This window comes from Panthera leo, chromosome B3, assembly GCF_018350215.1.
Source record: "Panthera leo isolate Ple1 chromosome B3, P.leo_Ple1_pat1.1, whole genome shotgun sequence".
NCBI lineage: Eukaryota > Metazoa > Chordata > Mammalia > Carnivora > Felidae > Panthera > Panthera leo.
This window is the reverse complement of record NC_056684.1, coordinates 65809936-65833868: the sequence shown is the minus strand read 5'-3', so window position 1 is coordinate 65833868 and position 23933 is coordinate 65809936. Positions and strand designations below refer to the sequence as shown.

Below are 23933 nucleotides of genomic sequence, written 5' to 3'. Positions count from 1 at the left end.
TTAATTCCTCTTCTCCATTGTAAATGTGGTAATTTGTAAAGGTTCTATACAGACCCAAGTGTGCATTTTACACATCTGTTTGTATGTAGATATTTAAGTCTTCATAGTGTGGGGTGTTTTTTTAGGAAAAAAAAAAAAAATCACAGAATATTGGATTACACGATCTTTGTCCCAGAATGGACAAAGATTTGACCAAGTAAAGTCCATTAAATAGTCTTATGTCAAGCTGGGGAGGGATGTTGAAGACAAGCCTGCAAAAAGTCTGTTTTAAGTCTTAGTATTCAATATTTTTATTAATGAACTAGACAATGGAGTTGAATGTGTTATAAGGTTGTTGATAATTTTAAGATAGGAGATCTCATAAATATTCTTTAATAGGGGCTAAGGAAAGTTGATAAATTAGGACAATGGCCTCAAATTAATGAATTAAATTTCAGTATGTAAAAGGAGCAAGGTTTTTCATGTAAGGACAGCTGAAATGTTCAGCCTAGTGAAAGGGTAAATTAGATAGAAATCACCTTTTAAAATCTAATAAAAAATATTGGAAGTAAAAGCATAAACTCATGGCTTAGGTTAAAAAATTAAATATGCATACAGATGTGTGTGTGTGTGTGTGTGTGTGTGTGTGTGTGTGTGTGTGTGTATAGCACCCATATTTCCTAGTTCTGTCCGTTGAAGATAACTACAAACAATGAAGAAACCATCTTACAGAAAAAATCTAATCAGACATAGACTATATAATGGCTCAGAACCCGTTGGAATGGATGACCCATGATGCATCATCATGACATACGTCTTAGAACTATGGAGTTCTGATAGTGTTATGAAGTATCTGATCACATTGATCACTCAGATAGTGGCCAATATAGCATGGCCAAATCTGTTTTACTGTTTTGAAGCCACCAGATTTTCAGGACTGCTTGGTATTACTCTTAGCACCATCTGCTTATGGGTAGTCAGGCCCTCAGCATCATTTCTTTGCTTAGCCTAGCTTTTCTCTGTTTCCTTCCTGAGAACTAGAAGACCCCAACAGGGAGGAAGAGCCAAGGCTTAACTGAGTTCCAGGTCCTTTGAGTCCCTTGGTTCTGGGAACTGTGTTAGACTGGTTTGACCTTGGCTAACAAAGACCATGCGTGCAGAAACATGGCCAAAGAGTCATTAGCACTTGCATACAAGTTCAGAATGGGGACTTAATATTGATGTGTCCCATCTAGTTCTCTGTGCTATAGGATCTAGAGATAATTATTTTATTGAAGCATACCCAAAGGTGATACTTAACTGATCTTTAAAATAAATGGGTTATGGAATGTTTAGCTGACTCCATGTAATGTTTTTAAGCATCTCCTTATCAGCATACAAAGAAGTTAATTTTATCTATGCACTTTAAGCATTTTAATGCTGAATTATTACATGTGTATTTACAGGTTAAAACATGAGAATTCAAAGCCTTGTGTGAAAGATTGTTATGGGCTGTTCTTTTACCTTGTAAATACCCCCTCACAGTGATTAATTAGATATAAAGTACTTTGCCAGGTAAACTTAGATAGATCATTTTATTTTTTTTAATGTAATTTTTTTGGAGAGAGAGAGAGCAAGCAGGGGAGAAGGAGGAGGGGAGAGAGAGAGAGAGAGAGAGATAGAGAGATTCCCAAGCAGGCTCTACAGTATCAGTGCAGAGCCTGACATGGGGCTCCAACTCACGAACTATGAGGTCATGACCTGAGCCGAAATCCAGAGTCCGGATGCTTAACTAAGTCACCCAGGTGCCCCCATAGATCATCATTTTAAGTGAACTGGAGAAAAATATTGGTATATAAATAAGCCTCTAATCTGATGTTTTCTTGTTTATATGTATATACATCTTGAATTTTGTTGCAGAGACATTACAAACATGTTTGTTATACTTTGAATCTTCTATAAGCCAAAGTAAGGTCTCTCCCTCTCTTTCTCTCTTTCTCATTCTGTTGGTTTCTAATCTGACCAGTACTCTCAAAAGACAAGGATTCTTTATTTTACATGTTAACCCTCCTTAAGAATTATGACTTCCCTGAAACTTTTTATCCCATTTAAAATTTTCCACCCATTGTGCTCTATATGTAATTTTATAAAATATATATTATATCTGACCTTTTTAAAAATAAATAACCTTGGGAGCGCCTGGGTGGCTCAGTCGGTTAAGCATCTGACTTTGGCTCCGATCATGATCTCACGGGCTCAGTGCTGACAGCTCAGACCCTGGAGCCTTTTTTGGATTCTGTGTCTCCCTTTCTCTCTGCCCTTTCCCCACTTGCACTCTTTCACTCTCTCTTTCAAAAATAAATAAACATTAAATAAATAAATAAATAAATACCCTTTCTCTGAACCCTAATAATTTTTTTACTTTCCTTGATCCATAATCACATACTGAGCAGTTGCTGTGGCACAGGATTTAACCCAGCACTATTGGAAAGAAAAAAAGAAGAGTCCTTTTCATTGAAGATTTGTGTATACTCATGGATTTATCCGATTTTATAGATTATCCATTTGCACTTCTACGGATAGGTACATTGTATTCAGAGAAATCAAAGTTGAATAAATGTTTACTTTTTCAAACTAAGAAATCTGTTTTATTCATACATTTATTCATTTATTCCAAAAACAAGTTACTGAGTCAGGTACTATCTTAGGAACTAGACATTAAATCAGGTGAAGTCCCTCCTTTCGTGAAGTTATGGTCTAATAGGGAGATAGGCTATAAGCAAATGAATACAGATAATTTCTAGCAATTCTTCAGAGTTCTTATAATTCTTTTATTATTCATGCATTCTTTTCAACCAATTTTTTAATTAATGTATTTTAAAGTTTAGTTTTTTGAGAGAGAGTGCGGGACACTCTCCTCTTTTGAGGAGAGACAGGGAGAGAGGGAGAGAGAGAATCTCAAGCAGGCTCTGCACCATCAGCGCAGAACCCGACATGGGGCTCGAACTCACGAACCATGAGATTGTGACCTGAGCCAAAATTAAGAGTCAGATGCTTAACCGGTTGAGCCACCCAGCGCCCCTTTTTCAACTAATTTTTGTTGAGCGTGATCTCTACGCAAGTTAGCGCGAAGATGATGATAAGCGTTCTGTATCCTTGGGTGCTCACAGTGATGTCACACAATACCACTTCCAACTCAATGAGAACATAGTTCCATCTCTTGGGCATCTTTGTAGGTATTCACTTGATTATACTGATAATGAAAATAAATGCATTCAAGGCTGTTGTCATGCTACTTCTATCAAACATTTGAAAGAAAGGTACAGATTATACTAAAACTCAAGAGCTACCCTTTACATAAGAAGAAAATGCTGCTGGCTCATAAGCTACTTTTCCTGAAGTGGTGATAGAATTTTACTTACTCACCTGCTCGTGTTCACCGTTGCCTTCCTGTCACCATGTGCTTCCAGGATGGCTAGTCGAGTTCATTAGCTTGGCTGCCTTACCACTACACTAACCACTCTTTGCTTTTGGTGGTTCGGCACACAGATGTCTTTTAAGTGCTTACTTTGGGCAGGCACCATTAGGAACACAGGAATAGAGGTTGAATCAAACATGGAGCCTGCCAGGAAAATTTTAGATAAGTTTAAGTTTCAGGTAAGTTCATGGCAGTTCTTTCCAAGGAGAGTTAATATAGAACTAACATTTATAGGTCAGCATTTAAAGTCTGAGAAGATCACGAAGAACCTGCTGCCCACTCCTAGGCTGGGAGGCACAAAGTGCCCTCCTTCGCTCTTTCTCCTTCTCTCCAGCTGCTTTTGGGGAGTGCTTTTCTTGCATGATCCCAATGTACCGCACTCTCCCCCTTTCCCTTTCTCTGTCCTCCCTCCATAAAAAACGGCGCCCCACCTTCCTTGGCTTTTCTCTCCCCCAGCTCACCTCCCCACACCACATACCTGCTGCTGAGTTGTGTGGCTCAAGTTATGCAGATTGTTGTGTTAATCCCCAGATCAGTTTCCTAGGCGTGCAAAATGGTTTGCTGATCTAGTTGCGTTTCAGGGACGAGGCAAGCCTAGGGTCTCCATGCTGCTCTGCCCTCGGAACTCCCCTCTCCTGGAAAGGCTTCACAGGGAGCCCTTCTTAAACTCTGGGTTGACCCAGCAAGCACTGTGATCATCCATATCCCCTCTGCTAAGGGTTTGTTCCATTTCAGATATCAACAAAATAGAAAACCTATTTTAACTGCTGATAGAGATGTTTTGACTTTTATCTCTCAAATGATGAATAAGGCCATGTTTTGTTATTATTGCTTCCCCCTCCCCCACGCTCCCCGCCTCCTTCTCACAGGTAAAGGCAGGGGAGGAAAGGAAAATAGTGGGACAAGAGGCAGGGGAGGAAAGAAAAATAGTGAGAAGACAATAAGACTGTTTGCACTGTCAGGGGGCTATGAAAGAGCTTATACCAAAGACTGGAGACAAACTGTTCATCCCCCGTGGGCTGGCATGTCTCCAGGTCAGAGGGACTTTCATTAGTGGCTTCCGCAGCCACTGACTGGTGCAAATTCTTATTACGTTTGGCTTAATAAGGATAGCTCTGGAGATATTTTATTCTTTCCAGTGAATGTCGCCCTGGTAGTGGAAGCTAACAATTATTTTGACTGACACCTAAGAGGCATTTGCTTTATCCCCACCTCGCCCTCCCATGTTTGGGCTTGCCTTATGACAAACCAGCAGATTTTACGTGGGTGCTTTTCTAGCATTCGTGTATTACTCTGTGGGATTCCAGGAGGGTATAATCTGTAAAGCCAGGTAGGCTTAGTGAGGGATGTCCTTTGCTGTAAAAAAATTAGGATCTTTGTTTCTAAGAGTTCATCTGCTCCTGCTGCTTTATTCCCCACCTGAAGCAGTAATGCTCTGCTGGGGAAGTGATTATGATGTGACAAACGGGGGATTGTGACTTCAGGTGAAGAACCGGCAGCAGGAACAGATGAGATTTAGAGTACTAAGGTTGTGTTTTTGTGCAGATGTTAGCAGTAGAGAATAAGGGACTAGGAATAAAACACATGATTATCTAGGCTAAAGAGAACTGACCTGGTTGGGTATTTCATAAGGTATCAACTATTTAGGAGTGTCTGGGTGGTTCAGGCAGTCAAGTGTCCAACTCTTGATTTCGGCTCAGGTTATGGCCTCACGATCGAGCCCCTCGTTGGGCTCCAGGCATGGAGCCTGCTTAAGGTCCTCTCACTCCCTCTCCCTCCTCCCCTCCCCCATGCATGCACACACGCATGCTCTCTCTCTCTCTAAAAAAAAAAGAAAAAAGGTATCAACTATTTAAATTCCTAGCTCTCCAAAGGTTACAAAGTAAGATACAATTTTCAGAATAACAGGAATAGGATACTGGAGATGGGATATGGGGAATTGGGTCCTGTTCTTCCTTCCCGAGGAAATTGTTGGGATTCAGGATCATCTTATTCCCCTTATTAAATATGCTTGTGTGTGCTTCTCCCTGGGACCAAGGGAAGAGAACCGTGGACATACATATATGCTGCTAGAACACCACACGCTCCCTGGAGCTTTGACAACAGGTTACTCTGTGCACCTACTATATAGTAGTCTTTCTGCTCTGGGCCCTTCCCTTGCCGTGGCCCTGGTTAGATAACTCATGTCTGCTGCTTGTCTGCTACCCTGGCCACTGAAGAGATATTGGAACTCTTTTGGTTGTGACGAAAGTCTAATCGAAAAATTATATATACACACACACAAGGAGAACTTATTGGTTCAGCAGTATACTTGGAAAATCCAAAGGAGAGAAGTTTGTTTCTGGCGTGTGTAGAATCCAGAACACAGAAAATAATGTCATCAGCATCTCTTTTCCCCCTCTTATGTTCTGCTTTTTTAAGTGTTGGCTTCATTCTCAGGCAACAAAGATGATCCCTGGCAGTCACTAGTTTGTTTATTCCTTAGACTCGGAGAAAAGTTGTTGATTCTCTTTTGTCCCATAATGAATCTGAGGAAGGACTCTAATCAGCTAGTCTGGGTCAGGTGTCCACCCCTGAGGCTGATAGTTGGGGGTCACAGTACCGGTCACCAGAATCACATTGTAAGTAGGATGGAAGTCCCAAACAGGATGGGATGCAGGACAAAAACTCAAAACATCTCCACAGAAAATTAACTACAGGTTGGAGCGTTAGTCTCCATAAACCAAAGGCATTGAGAGTCAAATCTGATCCTGCTGTAGTAAGATTGGCTTCATGTGTGCGTGTGTGTGTGTGTGTGTGTGTGTGTGTGTGTGTGTGTGTGTGTAGAAGATCCATTTTGTGACTCAGAACTGCTACTGTTCCTTTCTTCACCGAGATTGGTTCTGGGACAGATGGAACTGGCCCTGCAGAAGGCTCTAACATCAATGACTACAGCTAGCAGAGCTGGGGCAAAGGCTAATCATCCATTCCTTGGAATTTTGGAGTTGGAAAGTGTTCTAGTGCCCATCGAATGCCCCCTGTTCTGTTTGGAGGAAACTGGCCCCAGGCCATAGCCTGTGCCTTTCCAACCACTTGCCCTGTATTCTTTTTACTCTGCCATTCTGATTCGTCCCTTCTTTTGTGGCATTACACCAAAAGAATTTAGAATGTGGTGTAAAATATAGAAGACTTCTACTTTTGTTGTTCATATTCATATTGTCTGTCTCCACAGCCACCAGTCGGCAGGGACCAGCCTGCTCAGCTCCACTTTGCACTGTCCCAGCTTTGTGACCTCCCATTTGTCTCCTATCTTTAGGGCATTTCAATTTTCACTAGTATTGTCCCCTGAAGACATAAGCAAAGGACGAGGTCAGAGCAGTCAGTTGTATTCCTTAGTAGTAGCTTTGATAAGAGGCTTTGGGGGAAGAGGTTGAAACTAATGGCTGTAATGAAATTTTGGGTTCTCTAAAGATTTCATTTATCTGTGCTGTGGGTCTCCCCATGAAATGCATATCTGTTCTGTGTCTCTGTGCACATAGTTTGCATATCATAGTAACATCTATTACTGAAACCTTGCTGACTTCTTAAACTGGGTAGAAAACTGTGAAACTCTTTGAGAACACAAAAATATGGGATGGGGCAGGGGGCCCATAGCTCCAAGTATTGAATGAGAGTTTGTTGGGGGGGGGAAACACAAGAAAACAAAATGCGAGAATAGAAAAGATATCCATCAACACATACGAAAACTACAATATATCTTTTGCCCTTCTTCAATTTAGTAGAAATTTAATAGGTGTTAAAATTCTTTTTATCAAAGAATGTATTTTAGCCTAGCATTTTAGAAGCCTTTTGACAAATTCATAGATAAAAGGCCTGGTCAGAATGTTACTTTTCATTTTCAGGCGTTGTGAACTGGAATTTTGCATAATTTTCTTGGGAATAACTGTATTTCTTAACATTTTAAAGTCTTTTAATAAAACAAACAAAAGAAAACCTCTTACTTTTCCTTGGTACTCCTCATGCCCTTTTATGATTCTTAAGTATATGTTAACTAGTTTCAGATGTGTTTTGTTCTCTGACTCAAAATCAGCCCTTTATTTTAGAAAAAGAAATTGTGTAATTAGTACTTAATTGCTTTGGATATTTTGGGGCATTTAGAGGAGAGGGTAATTAAAAGGCCAGAGAAATTAAACTTTCACAGTGTTCTTTAAGTATGTGTAAATTCCTGTTTTAAATACCCTGCAAAGGCAGGCCTGACAACCTAAAAATAAATGAAGACCTGAGTTGCTTTTAAAAATTTAACCTCAGTTTTATCTGTGGATGCAGTTTCATTGATTTTTTTAAAATTTCAATTGGAGAGAGGACCACTGAAATGCTAGAAATCGAGAGATTATGTAGTTCATTTCCTTTTCAGGCACATGTAACCTAAATACTATCAGACAATGGCCATCACTTCTTCCGTGCTTTAAGATCTTCCAGCAGGAAAATAAGAATTTTTCCCCTACTTCATAAGTGTCACACATGATCAAATTTAATTAAAAGAGGTATATGGTCTGTTAGGACCAACTAGAATGTGGTTGAAGCAGGTTTTTACCTGTGTCTTTAGCTATCCAAGAGGCCTAGGTCTTGGTGAGTCATTTAACTCCTCTGGGCCATTTATATCATGTACAAATTGGAATACTGGACTAGTAATCTCTAAGACTTTTCAGGCTCAGAAATACTGTGGTTTGTGAGTCACACACATTATCTAAAAAATCCTGCATTTTGTGGATCTTGAGGCTAAGAAGGCTGCTTTAAGCAAGAATATTCTGTTAATTTTGATAGTGAATGCTTGAACTGTGACATTAAGCAACTCAGTAGTTATGAAATATATTGGGTATTTTTAACATGTACCTTAAATCTGAGCCTTACTTCCAATTTCCTATATTCACTGCATAAGATAGGTACACAGGATTGGAGGTTGATTTCATATTGATCTCCAACATTTTGGGAAGCTGTACTGAAAGTGCTGTTTTAAAACATTGTTATTCCTCTTTTTGGCCCTTTCTAGTTAATTTTATTCTTTTTTTTTTTTTTTTTTTTTTTTTCCCCACTCAAAGTATGAGGTTACTTAAACAGTCAGTTTTCCATTTGGGAAGTTCAAAGAATCTTAAGTAGCCATTTGGCTCCATTATGTACAAAGAGCTATAAGAACCTCGATGAAATGTATAATTCTCAAGGAAAATATAGATTGCAAAACTGACTGTAAAAGAGATAAAAATCTAAACAGATTGATAGCTATCAAAGAAATGGGAAAAGTAACCAAAGGGCTGCCCACCAGAGTAGCACCAGGCCCAGATTGTTTTCTGTGAGGAATTCTACCCATATTTTAAGGAATGGATAATTCCAATGTTATGTAAAATACTGTAGATCAAAGACAAAAGTAGAAAAACTTCCCATGAGTGTTAAGGAAAGGGAGGCAGTTCCTTCTTTGATGATCAAGATGAACCTCAGAGCAAACAGTTGGGACCAAGGATGAAAGATAGCAGTAAGAGGTATCAAATAAAACCTTGAACTTTGGGCCACATTTTTTTTTTTTTTTTTTTTTTTTTTTTTTTTTTTTGTCTCTGTGTCTTGTTGATTAATGGAAAGTTAAATCAGGAGAGAAAATTATTAAGTCAGTCTAGTTAGGCTTTGTAGAAGGCATGGATATTCTTTAAAATGTACTTGTATTTTATTCAGTTTAGCTTTTTGAACATTAAATACAAAGCATATGTTGGTGGTAAGAGTGAGGCAATGAATAGGTTTTAAAAAATGAAAAGGAAACATTTCCCGTTCTCAGACTAGAGGCTTCATGCCCGGTCTATGGAAAATAGGGAGTAAGCACCATAAGACAAGGGAAGGAAGAAAGAGTGAAGCAGAAGGGAAGCAATGTGGGCTGATGATTGAGCATAATCTCTAGATCATGGAGTTGGAACCATGACAAGATAGTCAGAATGTAAATCCATACCCAATGGTTTGGGTAATCTAGTGGTAAGGAATCTTTTTAGGCTGGGGGGCCAGGAAATGAGCATAAAGACCAGGAAATCAGGCCAGATGGATGGGGCTGACCTTAAAAATCTCCCCATAGGATGATCCATGATAGAAACTTCTCCTGGGGCCTAAACCAGGTGAAGAAGGCCACCTGCTCATAATGCTACTCCCTATTCTTGTGCTGTCATTTCCTCTGAACTTTGCCCACATCATTCTATGGGCAAAGTTAAAATAGGCAGAGAGGGAAAGGTTAATACCTGAGGTCCCTGGGTGGGGGAAAACACATATTTTGGAACAATGCTGGGAGCATTTGAAAACAGCAAACCCCCTCGGGCGTAAAGTTCCTCTTAAGAATGTAATAGACACCATCTACTCCCCCTCAGGATCTCCTCAGGAATTTGACAATCAAAATACCTAACTAAAAAAAGTATCCATAAAACTTACGTTACACAAGGGACAGTATGACCAGTTTGACTCCTCACACAATGGAGTCAAGCCAATCAGGAATGGACAACCTAGCACCTAGAGTTATTCAGCCAGTTAGGGTAGAACCTGAGAAGGAAGGAGGGGGAAGGGAAGGGGTGCTGACTAGAACCTTGTACAACAATGACCCTTGCCTAAAGTAGCAGACATTCATTTTCAAATGGCCCCTCTCTGTAAAGAGAGCTTTCCTTCTATTCTTACTTTCTAATCTTATACTCTAATAAACTTTTTCCTGCTGCTCATTTTGTGTCCACCTCTTCATTCTAAGCAGCGAGACAGCGAATCTCATGTATTGAGGTGAAAAATCCTGCAACAATTCTCTCTTCCTTTTTTGGGAAATCTAGGATGAAAGAAACAATGTGAAGGTTGAAACAGGAATGGTAAGGCAGTGAGACTTTAGTAAATAAAAGAATGGGGTAGAGACCCAATAAATAACATGGTATTTCAGACATGTGGAATAACCTCTTTACTCTCAATATATATATATGATATCACTAGTGGTGACACAGACTTCTAGAAGCTATCCTTTGGGTACAGTTACTATCGGATCAACTTCCTACTGAGAAGGCTGGGGCGGGGAGGGGTGGTGGTGGCGGAGAGGGGGAGAATGGAGTGAGAAAGTTCATGGTTACACTTGAAAGTTCTCCACTGAAAGATGGGAAGATTCTCTAGCCTCACCTGATGTTTTCTGCCCATGGTTTAGGGGTGTGTGTGTGTGTGTGTGTGTGTGTGTGTGTGTGTACTTTCACATTAAGTGACAGCGTTTCAATTGTAAGTATTGTGTTGGTAATTTTGGTGCAGTGAACAGGAGTGCAACATGTACCTCCAAAGGGGTTTTAATATGTGCATTTGGATTGGTTGGTGACCTTTGAAATTTTGTTTTGAGCTGCTGTCAGAAACATAATCATTTTTCTTTCTGAAACAGATTTTAACATCTGCAAAGGTTGATCAAGCTAGGATAGTTTTAATGAAATATTAATCTCTGTTTTTTAATGTCAACCCAGCTTTGAAAACTGTTCATCAGCTATAGTAACATCACCTCAAGGCACTTGAGTTGCTTTTAATAAATGTCTTTTCCAGTGAATATTCTTGTTGTGGCCAGTGTATCGAGAGGATAAAAATTTTTCCCAGTCTGGTTCATCTGCAGTCCAGTCTTCCAAATTCTCTTGTTTTTAAAGTAAAATTACTTAAATTTGTATTTTCTTATCTCAGTAGTTAAGATTTTTTATATTTCAAGGAGGGGAGATTGTTGTGAATTCTGGCATTAATCCTTCAAAGTCTGGATAAAGGACATTGGCTTTTAACAAAATTTAACTTAAATATCTAGTTTAAATATGTCTTGTCATTAAAAGGTTATTTACGTTTAAAATGCTGACCTTTCAAGATGTACACAAGAGTGTTCTAAAACAGAGTTTCTGAACATTGGCCATGAAACCACTGTCTTGGGCTGACAAATGGATTGGAAATAAGCTACCCAACACTGGGAATGGGCCATTAATTTTAATCAAAGGTGATGCAGGAAGGCGAATGGGATGCATGACAATGTCAACAGCCCAGTAGGTGTTAAGAGACCACACAGCCTTCCTTGTTACTTGGTTGGGCCATTAGTTGAGGTTGGGTGAAGACAGAAAGCCATGTCTGGAATTGAATGACCAGGTCACTCCAAAATCTAATGGAGAACTCTTCATTTCAGAAATCACATTGTAATGCCATTAGAAGTCAAGGACAGCATTTAGAAAATATTGGAAGTTTTTTTTTTTTTTTTTTTTTTAAACCAAGCACCTTTCTAGTTTTTTCCAACTTTCTCAAGCCCCCTGTTTTCCTGCTTCCCTTCCTTCTGAATGGATCATTGATATTTACAGAGGATCAAGAAATCGAACAGACTTACAAAAAAAATCTCAAAGCCTGTTTGCTTTTCAGAATTACATATTGTTAGTTGTAAAACTCTGTTAAATGCCAGAAACAATAGCATACCAAAGGAATTAAGCAGGGCAATTAATTCTCTGTAGTGATCTTATTGTCCTTGTCCCTTTCTGTGTTCTTGTGTGTAGGGATAGTTTTACTAATTGAAACTAAACTTTCTTAATTGCTCTAATGAAAACATTTGCTTTATAATTGTAAAGGCCACTGTGCTTGTGCCTCACTGTAAATTGCCAATATTGGCTGATAGCATTAGTGATATTCATAGTGGTGAAAGCCTTTTCTTTTAATCAGTAAGTATATTTCATTATTTTGAGTATTTTCAATTACAAAAAAGGTAGCAGATGACAGCTTGAATTAATGATATTTATAATAAAGACATAAAAATGCAGAAGGGACAAAGAGGCATTTTTTTTAATCTATGCTTCAGGTTTGTTAAGAAAGTTCATTTATTCTGACACTGCATTGCATGCCTAAGAAAGATATGTATGACTGCATTAGTAATTTTTATACATTTTTAAGAAAAAAAAAGCAATTATATTGCTGTCTTGTTAATGGAACACTGTTAGAAGTAACAGTATTTGTTTTTCCTGTAGATGAAGATCAGCTCCGTGCCAAGGGTTATGACAAAACACCAGACTTTATTTTACAAGTTCCAGTTGGTAAGTCCTTAAACTCTCTTCTGCATTTTTTTTTATAGAGAAAGGGGGTGTGTTTCCTCTGTAGACTTTTTGTTTTGTTTTTTACTTTTTGTTAATATTAGCAAATGTAGCCAGAGTAGATTAGCTTTAAATGGGTGAAATTGTTGGAAAGGATTGTTTTACAATTACAGACAATAATAGATTCAGAAGAAATCTCTGCCTTGAAAACGTTTACCTCAATTTGGGAACTAAGCATATCCTCTGAAGACATTTGGGGTGCCATTTTCAAGTCATCTCTCTCAATTCTGAATTTTTCCACGTGGTTCTGTTGAGAAGCCAGGCTGGCTTGCTTTGGTTTGCTTTCCCGTTACTTGCCCACTTACAGAGGCAGTGTCAAAGTAGGAGAGGGGCTTTCGAAGAGGATGATGTAAATCAAAGGGATATGATTATTGCATTAATGTTCCTCATAAGGAACACATACGATGTGTTGTTTTCTAATTACATCCGTAGATGACAGTGAGGGCTAAGCCTCCGCTTGCTAATTTGAAGTACAGAGAGGCCTAGACAGAGTTCAGTATTTTCAGTCTTCCCTTCTCTTTGCTCTGTATTAGTAATGCTTTGTCCCTTAGCTGTAGAAGGGCACATAATTCACTGGATTGAAAGCAAAGCCTCATTTGGTGATGAATGTAGCCACCATGCCTACCTGCATGACCAGTTCTGGAGCTACTGGAATAGGTAAGGTCCCATTATTTTTCTCTTAAGATAAACGATACTCAGCTGAAATCTCATTAGAAAAAATATTTTGTTTAGCTGGTAAAAATGCTCGTAGCCTTTGTTTCTGGTAAGTACAGAGACTTGATTAATGTATTCATTTCAGATAATTTAAACTTCTCTGCTTTCATAATGTTGCTTCATTTTTTAAAAGTAAAAATCTCTGCATAAGGTCAAAATTAGTATATACTCCCACATTCCATTTTATAGTGATAATATTGGCATCACTAAAACCAGAAGTAATAAGATATGGGGCATATTACGATATCGACACTAACTTTTTTTCTTTTTGATGTGAAATTTATGCATACTCTCAGACCTTTAAAAATACCTTACCCTTAGCTCTGTGAGGATAGTGTACAAATGATGTGAAAGATCAAAATGATTTACCTTCCAACAGAAAACAGTTTACCTACCAACTTCAAGGCATGGAAATCTTAGTGATTAAGGGAAAAGGTCGGAGGGTCGGAGGGGAGGATGCTTTTGTTATTGAATACCCACCGTTCAATATGTGCCTGGGCCTCCACATTCTCTGTTAATCTTCACAAGGAAGTTACTTCTCCTACTTTATACATAACTGATTCTCAGAGAGAAAGTATATGCCTTACAGTTAGTTATCATGCATTTGTCTTTCTCACTCCCAAACCCATGCCCTCTCCAGCGCCTCTCTGTAGTCATTTATAGTACCACTGTTGAAACGTTGGCTTTTTCTAGTATTGAAGTCCCAAGTTTTCACAACACATTTTCCCCCCCTTAGAACAGGAGGTAGGGCAAGCAGTAACCTTCCTAGATTAACTCTGTTCCTCAGTCACTGGCCAAGAATACAGTAAGACAACGACACTGGCCCAGATCATTAAGGAATGAGACAGTAACATCTGTGGACAATAGTCTTGTCCTGGGGAAGAAAACAAAACAAAACAAAACAGTGACAGGCTACAGAATTTGGTATCATATTGTTACTCAGCTTTACAAAAGGCCAGCAGACCTCGTCCGTGACAGCTGTGCTAAACTAAGCCCACTTTTTGCCATGGTAACAATGATCATGACAAAATGCTGAATGTAATGGCTTTCTTGATTTTCTTGTGTAATTGTGCGTAGCATCCGAGCTTTACTTTACAGGGATGGAGGAGGAAAGTGCAAAATGTTTTAGAAATCAATGCTGCTTCAGCGTTCCCTGTCTTTTATTCAGCCATTATTCAAATTAGTAGTAATGTGGCAAATTGAATTTTAGATTTTTAGCAATTTTCTGAGTTCAAAATAGTAAAGAAAGAATCATCTTTGATGCTATAGGGAAAGCAATGGCAAGAAAATCAAATTGTGTAAGTTTAGTTTGCTAAAGCATTTTTAAAAACTGATAAAATCATTATGCACGGAGACCGTGTCCCCACTTTGGTGCTGGTCAAGCCTTTCATGGGGAACAATTACAAATTGAATTCCAAAGAGTAGAGCTTGCTTAAAAATTCCAAAATCATATTTTCTTTCTAAAATAACTCTACATGTATTGAGTGCCTACTGTGTACCTAGCACTCTCTATTTTAGAGGCTGGTTAAATAATCTAGTCAGTAATCAGCCTTCTATACATTGTTGACCTGGCTGGAGGACATGTGAGCTATAGATAATTTAATACAGTTGCCTTTGGACTGGATTTTAGATTATTCTGCTGTGTGCTACTTTTTCTATTTCAGTGATGCTTTACTTACATGATTATTGGTTTACATTCCCTAACCATTTTCTTTGAATATACACCAGCTACTGGGCATGATTCATTTAGGGCATATTGTGTGATAAAGGAAAAGTAGCCCTTGGTTTTGAATCATTCTAGGTCATCCAAGGAGAAAATACTCTACACAGAATTCAGTAGTTTTACCAAATGTCTGCGGAGAGGCCAAGAAATGGAAGTAGTGGTGACATCCAAAATGGAACACAGAGGCATTGACTTGGACATAAAATTTTGATTATAACAGTGACACAAACTCACCAGTGATAGGGCATTTTGACTTAGCCCATTTATGAAAGTATGGAATCCTACTCTTTATATTTAGCCTCAACATAACTCACATACTAGTTGCTAAAATTGTTGAGAGTGGAAAAAATCATCTCTCCCACCTGTGGATAGCCTTTCAAGGAGGCTGTTGGTTGGTTGGCATTTGGGTTAATTGCTTCATTTGTATAAGCAGCCTCTAGTTAACATACGCACTGTTATCAAATTGTCACTTTTTTATGTATGTATGTATGTATGTATGTATGTTTATTCATTTTGAGAAAGAGAGGGGAGAGAGCTTTACGAGCCAGGGAGGGGCTGAGACAGAGAGAAAAAGAGAGTTGGGGGTGGGGGGAGAGGGAAACAGAATCCCAAGCAGGCTCCATACTCAGCACGGAGCCTAAAGTGGGACTCGATCCCACGGAACCACGAATTCATGACCTGAGCAGAAATCAAGAGTCTGAAGCTTAACTGACTGACCCACCCAACACCCCTGTCACACTATTTTTAGATTAAACGTCGGATTTTATAAGAAGACTGTTCAATTAATATTTGTAGAATTGTGACCTTGTATAAGCCCTTTTTCTCACGTAAGTAATTACAGAGCCCTTAGTTCTTAGCTTAATGTTTCTAAAAGAGTTTTCTTTTTTTATATAAGTTGCTATTCTTACTCATTCTTTCAGCACCTTTTGACAATGTTGATCATACCCTGTGTCTTTCTTAAAATGTCTTTTCTTGACTTCCAAGAGGTACTCTAGTGGGTTGCTTCCTACCATTCCAGCAGCATACTCTGTCTGCTTTGCTGGCTTTTCCTCCTCCCAGCTCCGTGGGAAGAGGGCCCTGGAACTCAGTGCTCACCCCTCCTCCCTTTGCCCTCTACATTCACTCCTGCATGCTCCCTTGGAGATCTCATCGGAGACTATGGTTTTATATACCACCTCTATAATAGTATCTCCTAATTCTTGCTCCCAGTCCTAATATTTCCTCTGAGTACAAATTTGTCTCTGCAACTGTCCACTCATGTCTCCTCTTGGATATCTAATGGCTATTTCAGACTTAACAGGTCTGACGTTAAGCCTTTGATTTGCCTCCTCAGGCTCGTTGCTTCCCCCGATTCCTCCCAAGATCAATTAATGGCATCACAGTTTGCCCAAGTTGCTCAAGCCAAAGACCTAACCCATCACCAGCCTACCCAAAAGTCCTCAGCTCCATCTTTGCCATATCTCCAATCATGCCGCAGCATCACCTTCTTACTTGGCATCACCTCGCTGTCTGTCATCACCTCTTGGACGGTTGCTGGAGCTTCCAAAGTGGTTTCCATACATTAACTGTTACCGTCCTATAGTCCGTTTTTCCTACCCTAGCTAGAGTGACTGTTGGGTAATACAAATCAGATTGTGTTGCTTCCTGCTCAAAACTCCTCAGTGGCTTCCCGTCACGTTTAAAATAAAACCCAAACTCTTTCACATGACATTCAGAGCCCTGCATGATCTGGCCCTCCACCACCCCCAGTTATTTGCACATCTACCTCTCTCTCCCTCTCTCCCTCTCCCCTCAACTAAGGCTCCCTCTCCCTCTTAGACTTCTGGGGCCACACTGGCTTTCTGGGCCTTCCTTAAATCTACACTACTGATTTCTACTTCAGAACTCTTACTCTGGCTAATTTGTCTGCTTGGAGTTTTCTTCATTTGAATCTCCACATGGTAAACTTTTCACACCATTCAGGTGTCTGCCCACATTTCCCCTCCTCAGGGAAACCTTCCCTGACCACTCAGTCTAAAAGGCCTCACTTAAGTCATCTCTCCCTTCTCACTTAGTTGGACCTTTCTTCCTAATATTTATCCCTTTTTGAGGGAAAGAATAAACATTTAAATAAGCATCAATTTGTTTGAATACAAGCCTTTATTAAAGGGGTTTTCCTTTTGTATGGCTATATGTAGTATGCCCCTCATTCCTTTGTAATCAAAGCTTCAGATATTTTCCCCGGTTTAATTAACCTCAGAAAAATCTGAATTTCGAATGCCATCACCTTCCCTGAAGCCAAAGATATTGAGTACAGAACATAAGCTGCCTCTCCCATGAGCAGGCCCCTATCCCAGGTATGAAACTTGATTAAATAACTCCTCAAGCTGCAAGTCTCTACTTCTGTGGAGTTAAAGGAAATAAAAAAGGCCTCTGAGAAGCAGCATCTGGACCATAATACAGCCCCAAATTCTATAAGACTATATATACAATTGTATAGAAAATACATACAGGGGCGCCTGGGTGGCTCAGTCGGTTAAGCATCTGACTTCGGCTCAGGTCACGATCTCGCGGTCCGTGAGTTCGAGCCCCGCGTCGGGCTCTGTGCTGACTGCTCAGAGCCTGGAGCCTGTTTCAGATTCTGTGTCTCCCTCTCTCTCTGACCCTCCCCCGTTCATGCTCTGTCTCTCTCTGTCTCAAAAATAAATAAAAACGTTAAAAAATTTTTTTGTTTTAATTAAAAAAAAAAAAAGAAAATACATACATGTTGGGTGCCTGGGTGGCTCAGTTGGTTAAGCACCACCTTCAGCTCAAGTCATGATCCCGGTTCGTGAGTTCGAGCCCCACATTGGGCTTTCTCTGCTGTCAGCACACAGCCCACTTTGGATCCTATTCCCTTCTCTCTGCCCCTCCCCCACTCGTATGTTCTCACTCTCTCTCTCTCTCTCTCTCTCTCAAAAATAAACGTTTAAATTTTTTTAACTTAAAAAAATACATGCATATTTACACACATACAGATATCCCATATACATAGGACTATAAATATAAATTGTATAAAAACCATATTTCCTTATGCAATCAATACCCCAATAACCTTTCCATTCTACTTCTATAGTCAAAAAGTGACTTCCTTGACAATTTGGCCAGTATTACTAAGTATATTTTCATATTCTGATGGTGACAGGTTTAAAAAAAAAAAAAAAAGAAAAGAAAAACCAATTCTATAATCTGAGTCCAAATTACATGCATGGGTTCTGTATATACACGTGGCCTTTCAGAGACATAGGAGTAGACACCCTGTGCTCACTTTTAGTGTTTGGAGATAAAGTGGGTCCGTCTGAATGAAAATTTTAAGTGACGCTAAATATCAAAGATCTGCCAGCAGCTAAGGCAGCACGTGAACAGTGCCCAACAACTCCTGATCAAGAAGGTGGGAATCCCAACCACAAGTTCAGCCCTGCCATCTGCCATTCTGGACACACTCTGGCACACTGTCACCAGTGGCATCTATTACAAACTACAGTGCACTTTGCATGTATTACCTCTTTATTTCTCTCAAAGAGGATCGAAACTTACTGACTGGCAAGGACAAGTCAAAGTTTTGTTTCAACATGATTTTCCAGTGTAGTGATCCTTGAAACGATGGGAGGAATCTCTCCTGTTCTTGAGTTTGAATCCAGGCTATGCCACTTTCCAGTCCCATGACTAGGAATGACTTGCTTAACCCTCCTGAGTCTTTGTTTTCTCCAATAAAATGTCAGTAATCCCATCTTGACCATGTCGTGATGAAGACCAGTTATTTAATACACATATGCCACTTTTTAAAAACTTTTTTTTAATGTTTTTATTTATTTTTGAGAGAGACACAAAGAACTAGTGAGGGATGGGCAGAGAGAGAGAGACACACACAGATTCCGAAGCAGGCTCCAGGCTCTGAGCTGTCAGCACAGAGCCCAACGTGGGGCTTGAATTCACAAATTGTGAGATCATGACCTGAGCTGAAGTCGGACGCTTAACCTACTGAGCCACCCAGGCGCCCCACACATATGGCACTTTTGAAGCACCTAGTGGTCAACAAATATTCATTCCTGTGTCTCTTTTTCCTGTATATCACTGTCTGATGGAATTTAAAAGTGTTCCGAGTAGACATTTTTATTTACTTTCTCTGCCAGATAAACTCCTCTTCAGCTATTCAGCTTGGCTGACGTGTCTTTGGGAAACCTTCCTGCATTCCAGGGTTGGGTTTAGTACCCACCCTGCATTCTGCTGCTAAGTTCATAGCATGTGTCAACTATTGAAATTTCTTGTTGACTTGTCACCTTCCTCCAGTTAATATTGAGTTTCATCTTATCTCTATGTTTTATCTGCCATCAAAATGCCCAGAATCTGGTGGAATGCCTGGCTGGTGGTGGTGCCAGTAGGTGGTCAGTAGATATTTATTTGACCAAATGAATGTATGGGTGAATTTTTTGGTGCATGGCCGACGATAACATTTTGAATCCTCCATTAAGGATTTTCAGACACTGTGACATTATACCACAATAGGGCCCAATTTTTTTTTTCTTTGAGAATGCCACTCTAAGAACTGAGAAAAATGCCTCATTTTTTAAAAAAAGCTTTTCCAGACTTTTCAGATGTATAGACTTTCTCAGATCTATTTCGTCAACTACAGCGTATTTACGTAAGGAGTTTTAAAATAGAACACAACTGATAACTAAAAGGCAAACACATATTATAAAGTTTTCTAGATAAATATTTATAATCTCATTACTTGCTTTCACAAAACTTGAACCAAATCTCTCATTTGAGATTTGACATGGAATGCCTTAAGAATCCTGAGCAGAAGATACTTTGTGGTTTCTTTAGGGGATACATAAAACTTGGGCCCACCCTACATTCCAGTGGCTCGGGGCAAGAGTACATATGGAGCCCTGTATACCATGAGCCTGAGGATTTAAGGTTGTATATCAAGTTAACAAACAATAAAGTGTATTTTGTCCTATAGGAAGATTTGCATTAAGAATTCCCAGCCTCCGTGGAGATCCAGACTGCATATGACAATGGTGGCATCGTTGGTCCCGCTGCATAGTTCACCTCTCTTGTTTTCCTACCCTTGGCCCAGTCCTACCTGTGGGAAACTGTCAAGCACACTGCATTCTGCACATCCAGTGCCGTGCACATTCCCGCAAACCACTGCCCTTGGCCATCTTTCAGGGCAGAGATAGACACTCTGGTGGTCCGCCACCTTATCGGTCAGATGAACCCGAGAGAGAGGGCTATGCAGGCCTTGGGGGTGGTCTCATGGCTAGTTGATCAGGAATTTGTCAGGTCCATGGTGCATGAAGTGTGGCCTAGAAAGAGATTGGGGGAATAGACATCAAGTGAGGGATGTCCCCTTGGTCCTGAAGACTCCTTACCCCACGGGTTAAGATATAACCATAGGGTTCCAGAGCAGAATCCGCTCAAGTTCTGGGCCAGGCCATGAACCCTTCTTGAATGATTCTAAAGAACAGTATCAAAGGAAGAAAATATGTGTATTTTCCAAAGTCATTTCTTGTACTGGTGTTAGGAAATAGGGGAAATGAGCACCAGAGGCAATATGGTCTTGATCACATTTATGTATCACTGAAAAGATTGAAAGCTGAGTTCCATATGTCAGATTTTTGAATCGTTGGCTCCACAGAGTCTACTCTTCTGGAGGCAATGCTAAGCTAATACCTTCTGCCACAAGAATTGATCTGACTGTAGTTCTTACCTCTAAGTATATTTTAAAGATTGGTGATTATAGTCTATGGTTTAGCTGTTGCTTTCTCTGGTCTGTGCTACCTTGACAGGTGAGGCATTTTGAATGGGGCTGCCCACCGTTAGACTTAAAGGAAGGTACTTTTCAGAGGAGGGCTAAAGTTTTTCCTGTATTGAGATACTTCCAGGAAGCCTGCAATTAGCCAAATCACCGATTTCCAGTTATTTCAGTCCTGTTAAAAACAAGGCTGAGCACATCTGTCTTAAGTTGGATGTGCCTCAGCCGCAGAAGCTCTTGTAAACCTTCAATTACAGCAGCCTCGGAAGGCACTCCTGCCGTATACTAACAAGTAGTCCATCAGCGACAAGAGACAGATCGACTAATAATTAGCAAAAGCACTGAAGCGGGCTCCTCTAAAGGTAAAATATAATAATTTGCTTTTCCAACTCTCATAGTGGGGATGGTCGTGAGATATTGATGTTCTGTTGTTCCACACAAATACTTGACACTGTTATTAGCTGGAGAAACCTTGAAATGTTTCAAAAGGACGAAAGATGTGTCTGCCGTGTATATAGGACTTTTATAAGAATGATTTCTCTCGTCACCTCTTTTTCTGCATTTGGAGAGGGAAATGCAAGAATTTTCCCCCACCAAGGAATACATATTTTCTGCTGTTGTTGTTTTTCAATGTTGACTTAATACGAAACTGAATGAGAAATAGAAATGTTTCTTAGGCTTTTCAAGTGATACTTGCAATAAAGAGACAGTTGTTTAAAAAAAACTGGAATGGGTTGAAGGAATAAAGAGAAAGAAAATAGACATATAAGGAAATATCAATGAATTATGGTTTCTCAGGAAGCTATCTTTCTGGTTACTGTCTTCAAGCATGCACAAGATTTTTTTGTGGAGGAGGGGGTGTTGGCGGGTGGCCAGTGTATAGAGAGAGCATATTGACCAGTTTTCCAAAATCAGGGTACCAAAAAATTGTTGAAAGGATGACTCCTCCTGCTGACCCACTATGATAAAATTAGTATGAGTCACATATGGTTCAGAAAAGTTACCCCACACCAAACTCACAAGCAAATGATTGGGTGGTCATTCCAAGGATGGAAACACAACCATTATGATCATCCAGAGAGAGTGAGGGAAGCATAATAGAGACGCTGCCAGTAGGGAGTGACTCAGGAGCATGGATAGAGTCAGAAGCCCAAGAATCCATTTCTGAGATTCATTCTAGAATATTGGAGAGCAGGTTGAAACTGATGCTAAAATGGCTCAAGGATCTAGGTCAGTGATTCTCAAGTGTCACCGTGTATTGAAATCACATGAGGGGCATTTTAAAATACTGATGTGGGCCAGGACACCTGGGTGGCTCAGTTGGTTAAGCATCCAACTTCGGCCCAGGTCATGATCCTGCGCTTCATGGATTCGAGTCCCACGTCAGGCTCTGTGCTGACAGCTCGGAGCTCAGAGCCTGAAGCCTGCTTCAGATTCTGTGTCTCCCTCTCTCTCTGCCCCTCCCCTGCTTGCACTCTGTCTACCAAAAATAAATAAATGTTTAAAAAATTTTTTAAAAAGTAAAATACTGATGTGGCCTTCTCCCTGGAGAACTGATTTAAGTGATGCTGGGTAGAACCTAGACTTGAGAGTTTTTCTTTTCTTTGGAAAACTTGAGGCGATCATGCTAATCTACATGCAGCACTAATGGTAAATTCTTTACCTAGCCTTGATTTGCCAGCCAGCCCTCGCATTCGTAGCCTGTCTGCTTTCAAACGGTCTTGATAAGAAAAATAAAGCTTTAAGAAATAAAGGTTCGGGGCGCCTGGGTGGCTCAGTCGGTTAGGCCTCCAACTTCAGCTCAGGTCATGATCTCACAGTTTGTGGGTTCGAGCCCCACGTCAGGCTCTGTGCCTGGAGCCTGCTTCAGATTCTGTGTCTCACTTTCTCTCTCTTACCCTCCACTCACACTCTCTCTCTTTCTCTCAAAAATAAATAAACATTTAAATAAGTAAGTAAGTAAATAAATAAATAAATAAATACATACATAAATAAGAAATAAAGTTCAGGTCAGCAAATGTTTCACAGGCACTATGTCAGTCAGTAAGGACCCAACCTGCTTTTGTGGAGCTTATAGTAGGGGTTATGGTAAGGCCTGAGGCAGTAAACCACAGGGACAGCACCTGAATCCACATCCCCCTCTGAATTCACACCTGGGTGCTTTCTGCTCCACCAGGCAGTTTCCTGTCAGTCGTGGTGATAAATCTGTTAGTAAAGGCTACTTTACTCAGTTAATGGGTTTGCGGAGCTGAACTGAAAAGCTCTCCGGCATATGTGGTTTAGATTATTTACCTTCATGAGGTTCGAGAAAAATAGGCCACATGTTCTCCATTGCTTTCTCAAGAGCCCTTATTCTGTATTCAAAGTGTGTATCTGTAGGATTATTATGAAAGCCTGTCAGGGGTGCCTGGGTGGCTCATTTGGTTCAGGTCCAACTTCGGCTCAGGTCATGATTTTACGGTTTGTGTGTTCAAGGTCCGCGTCGGGCTCTGTGCTGACAGCTCAGAGCCTGGAGCCTGCTTCAGATTCTGTGTCTCCCTCTCTCTCTGCCCCTCCCCCCACTCACATGCCCTCTCTTTCTCTCTCTCTCTCTCTCTCTCAAAACTAAACATTAAAAAAATTTTTTTTAATAAATAAAGAAATAAAAGCCTGTCACATATACTACTACACCCAGAATATAATTAACCCCTAAGTTACTGGATTTGAAGCCCGCTGAATCAGTGAAGTCATTTTGTATACGGTTCAGATTCACAAATTCTGACTGAACTGTCTAAAAACCAGTCTGAATCCAAAGAGAAGTGGACTGTGGAACATTTGATAAGAAATACATGTTTTTGTTTTAAATGGAGTTCATGTTTTGTTTTGCTTTTCTGAATTGTAGTTGGTTGCACATAAAAAGTAAGTCTATTTTAATAAATAAGTTTTAAAAATAGCTTTATGGATGGGGAGGGTGGGTGATGGGTATTGAGGAGGGCACCTTTTGGCATGAGCACTGGGTGTTGTATGGAAACCAATTTGACAATAAATTTCATATATTAAAAAAAAAAGAAATCATTGCATTTATATATATCAGTAACACAGAAAAAATTTAAGAAAAAGATACTATTTAAAGGAATACAAAAAATCCAAATACCTAACTCTATGTGCAAGAAGTCTATGTAGAAAATT

General features: G+C 39.9%; 1 protein-coding gene across 7 annotated transcripts in view; it reads left to right on the top strand.

The window, feature by feature from the left end:
• CDIN1 (CDAN1 interacting nuclease 1) overlaps positions 1–23933 on the top strand; it is a 216792-nt gene that overhangs the window by 99081 nt on the left and 93778 nt on the right. For 6 of the 7 annotated variants that reach the window (XR_006203656.1, XM_042942473.1, XM_042942472.1 and 3 more), the window contains 2 exons: positions 12427–12492; positions 13101–13206. Coding sequence is in view for 6 of the 7 variants with exons in the window: in XM_042942473.1 (XP_042798407.1) it covers positions 12427–12492; positions 13101–13206 (172 nt within the window). In the remaining variant the exon portion in view is untranslated. Of the gene's footprint in view, positions 1–12426; positions 12493–13100; positions 13207–21022; positions 21952–23933 lie in introns of those variants that run through there. The other variant, XM_042942474.1, reaches the window with a different exon arrangement.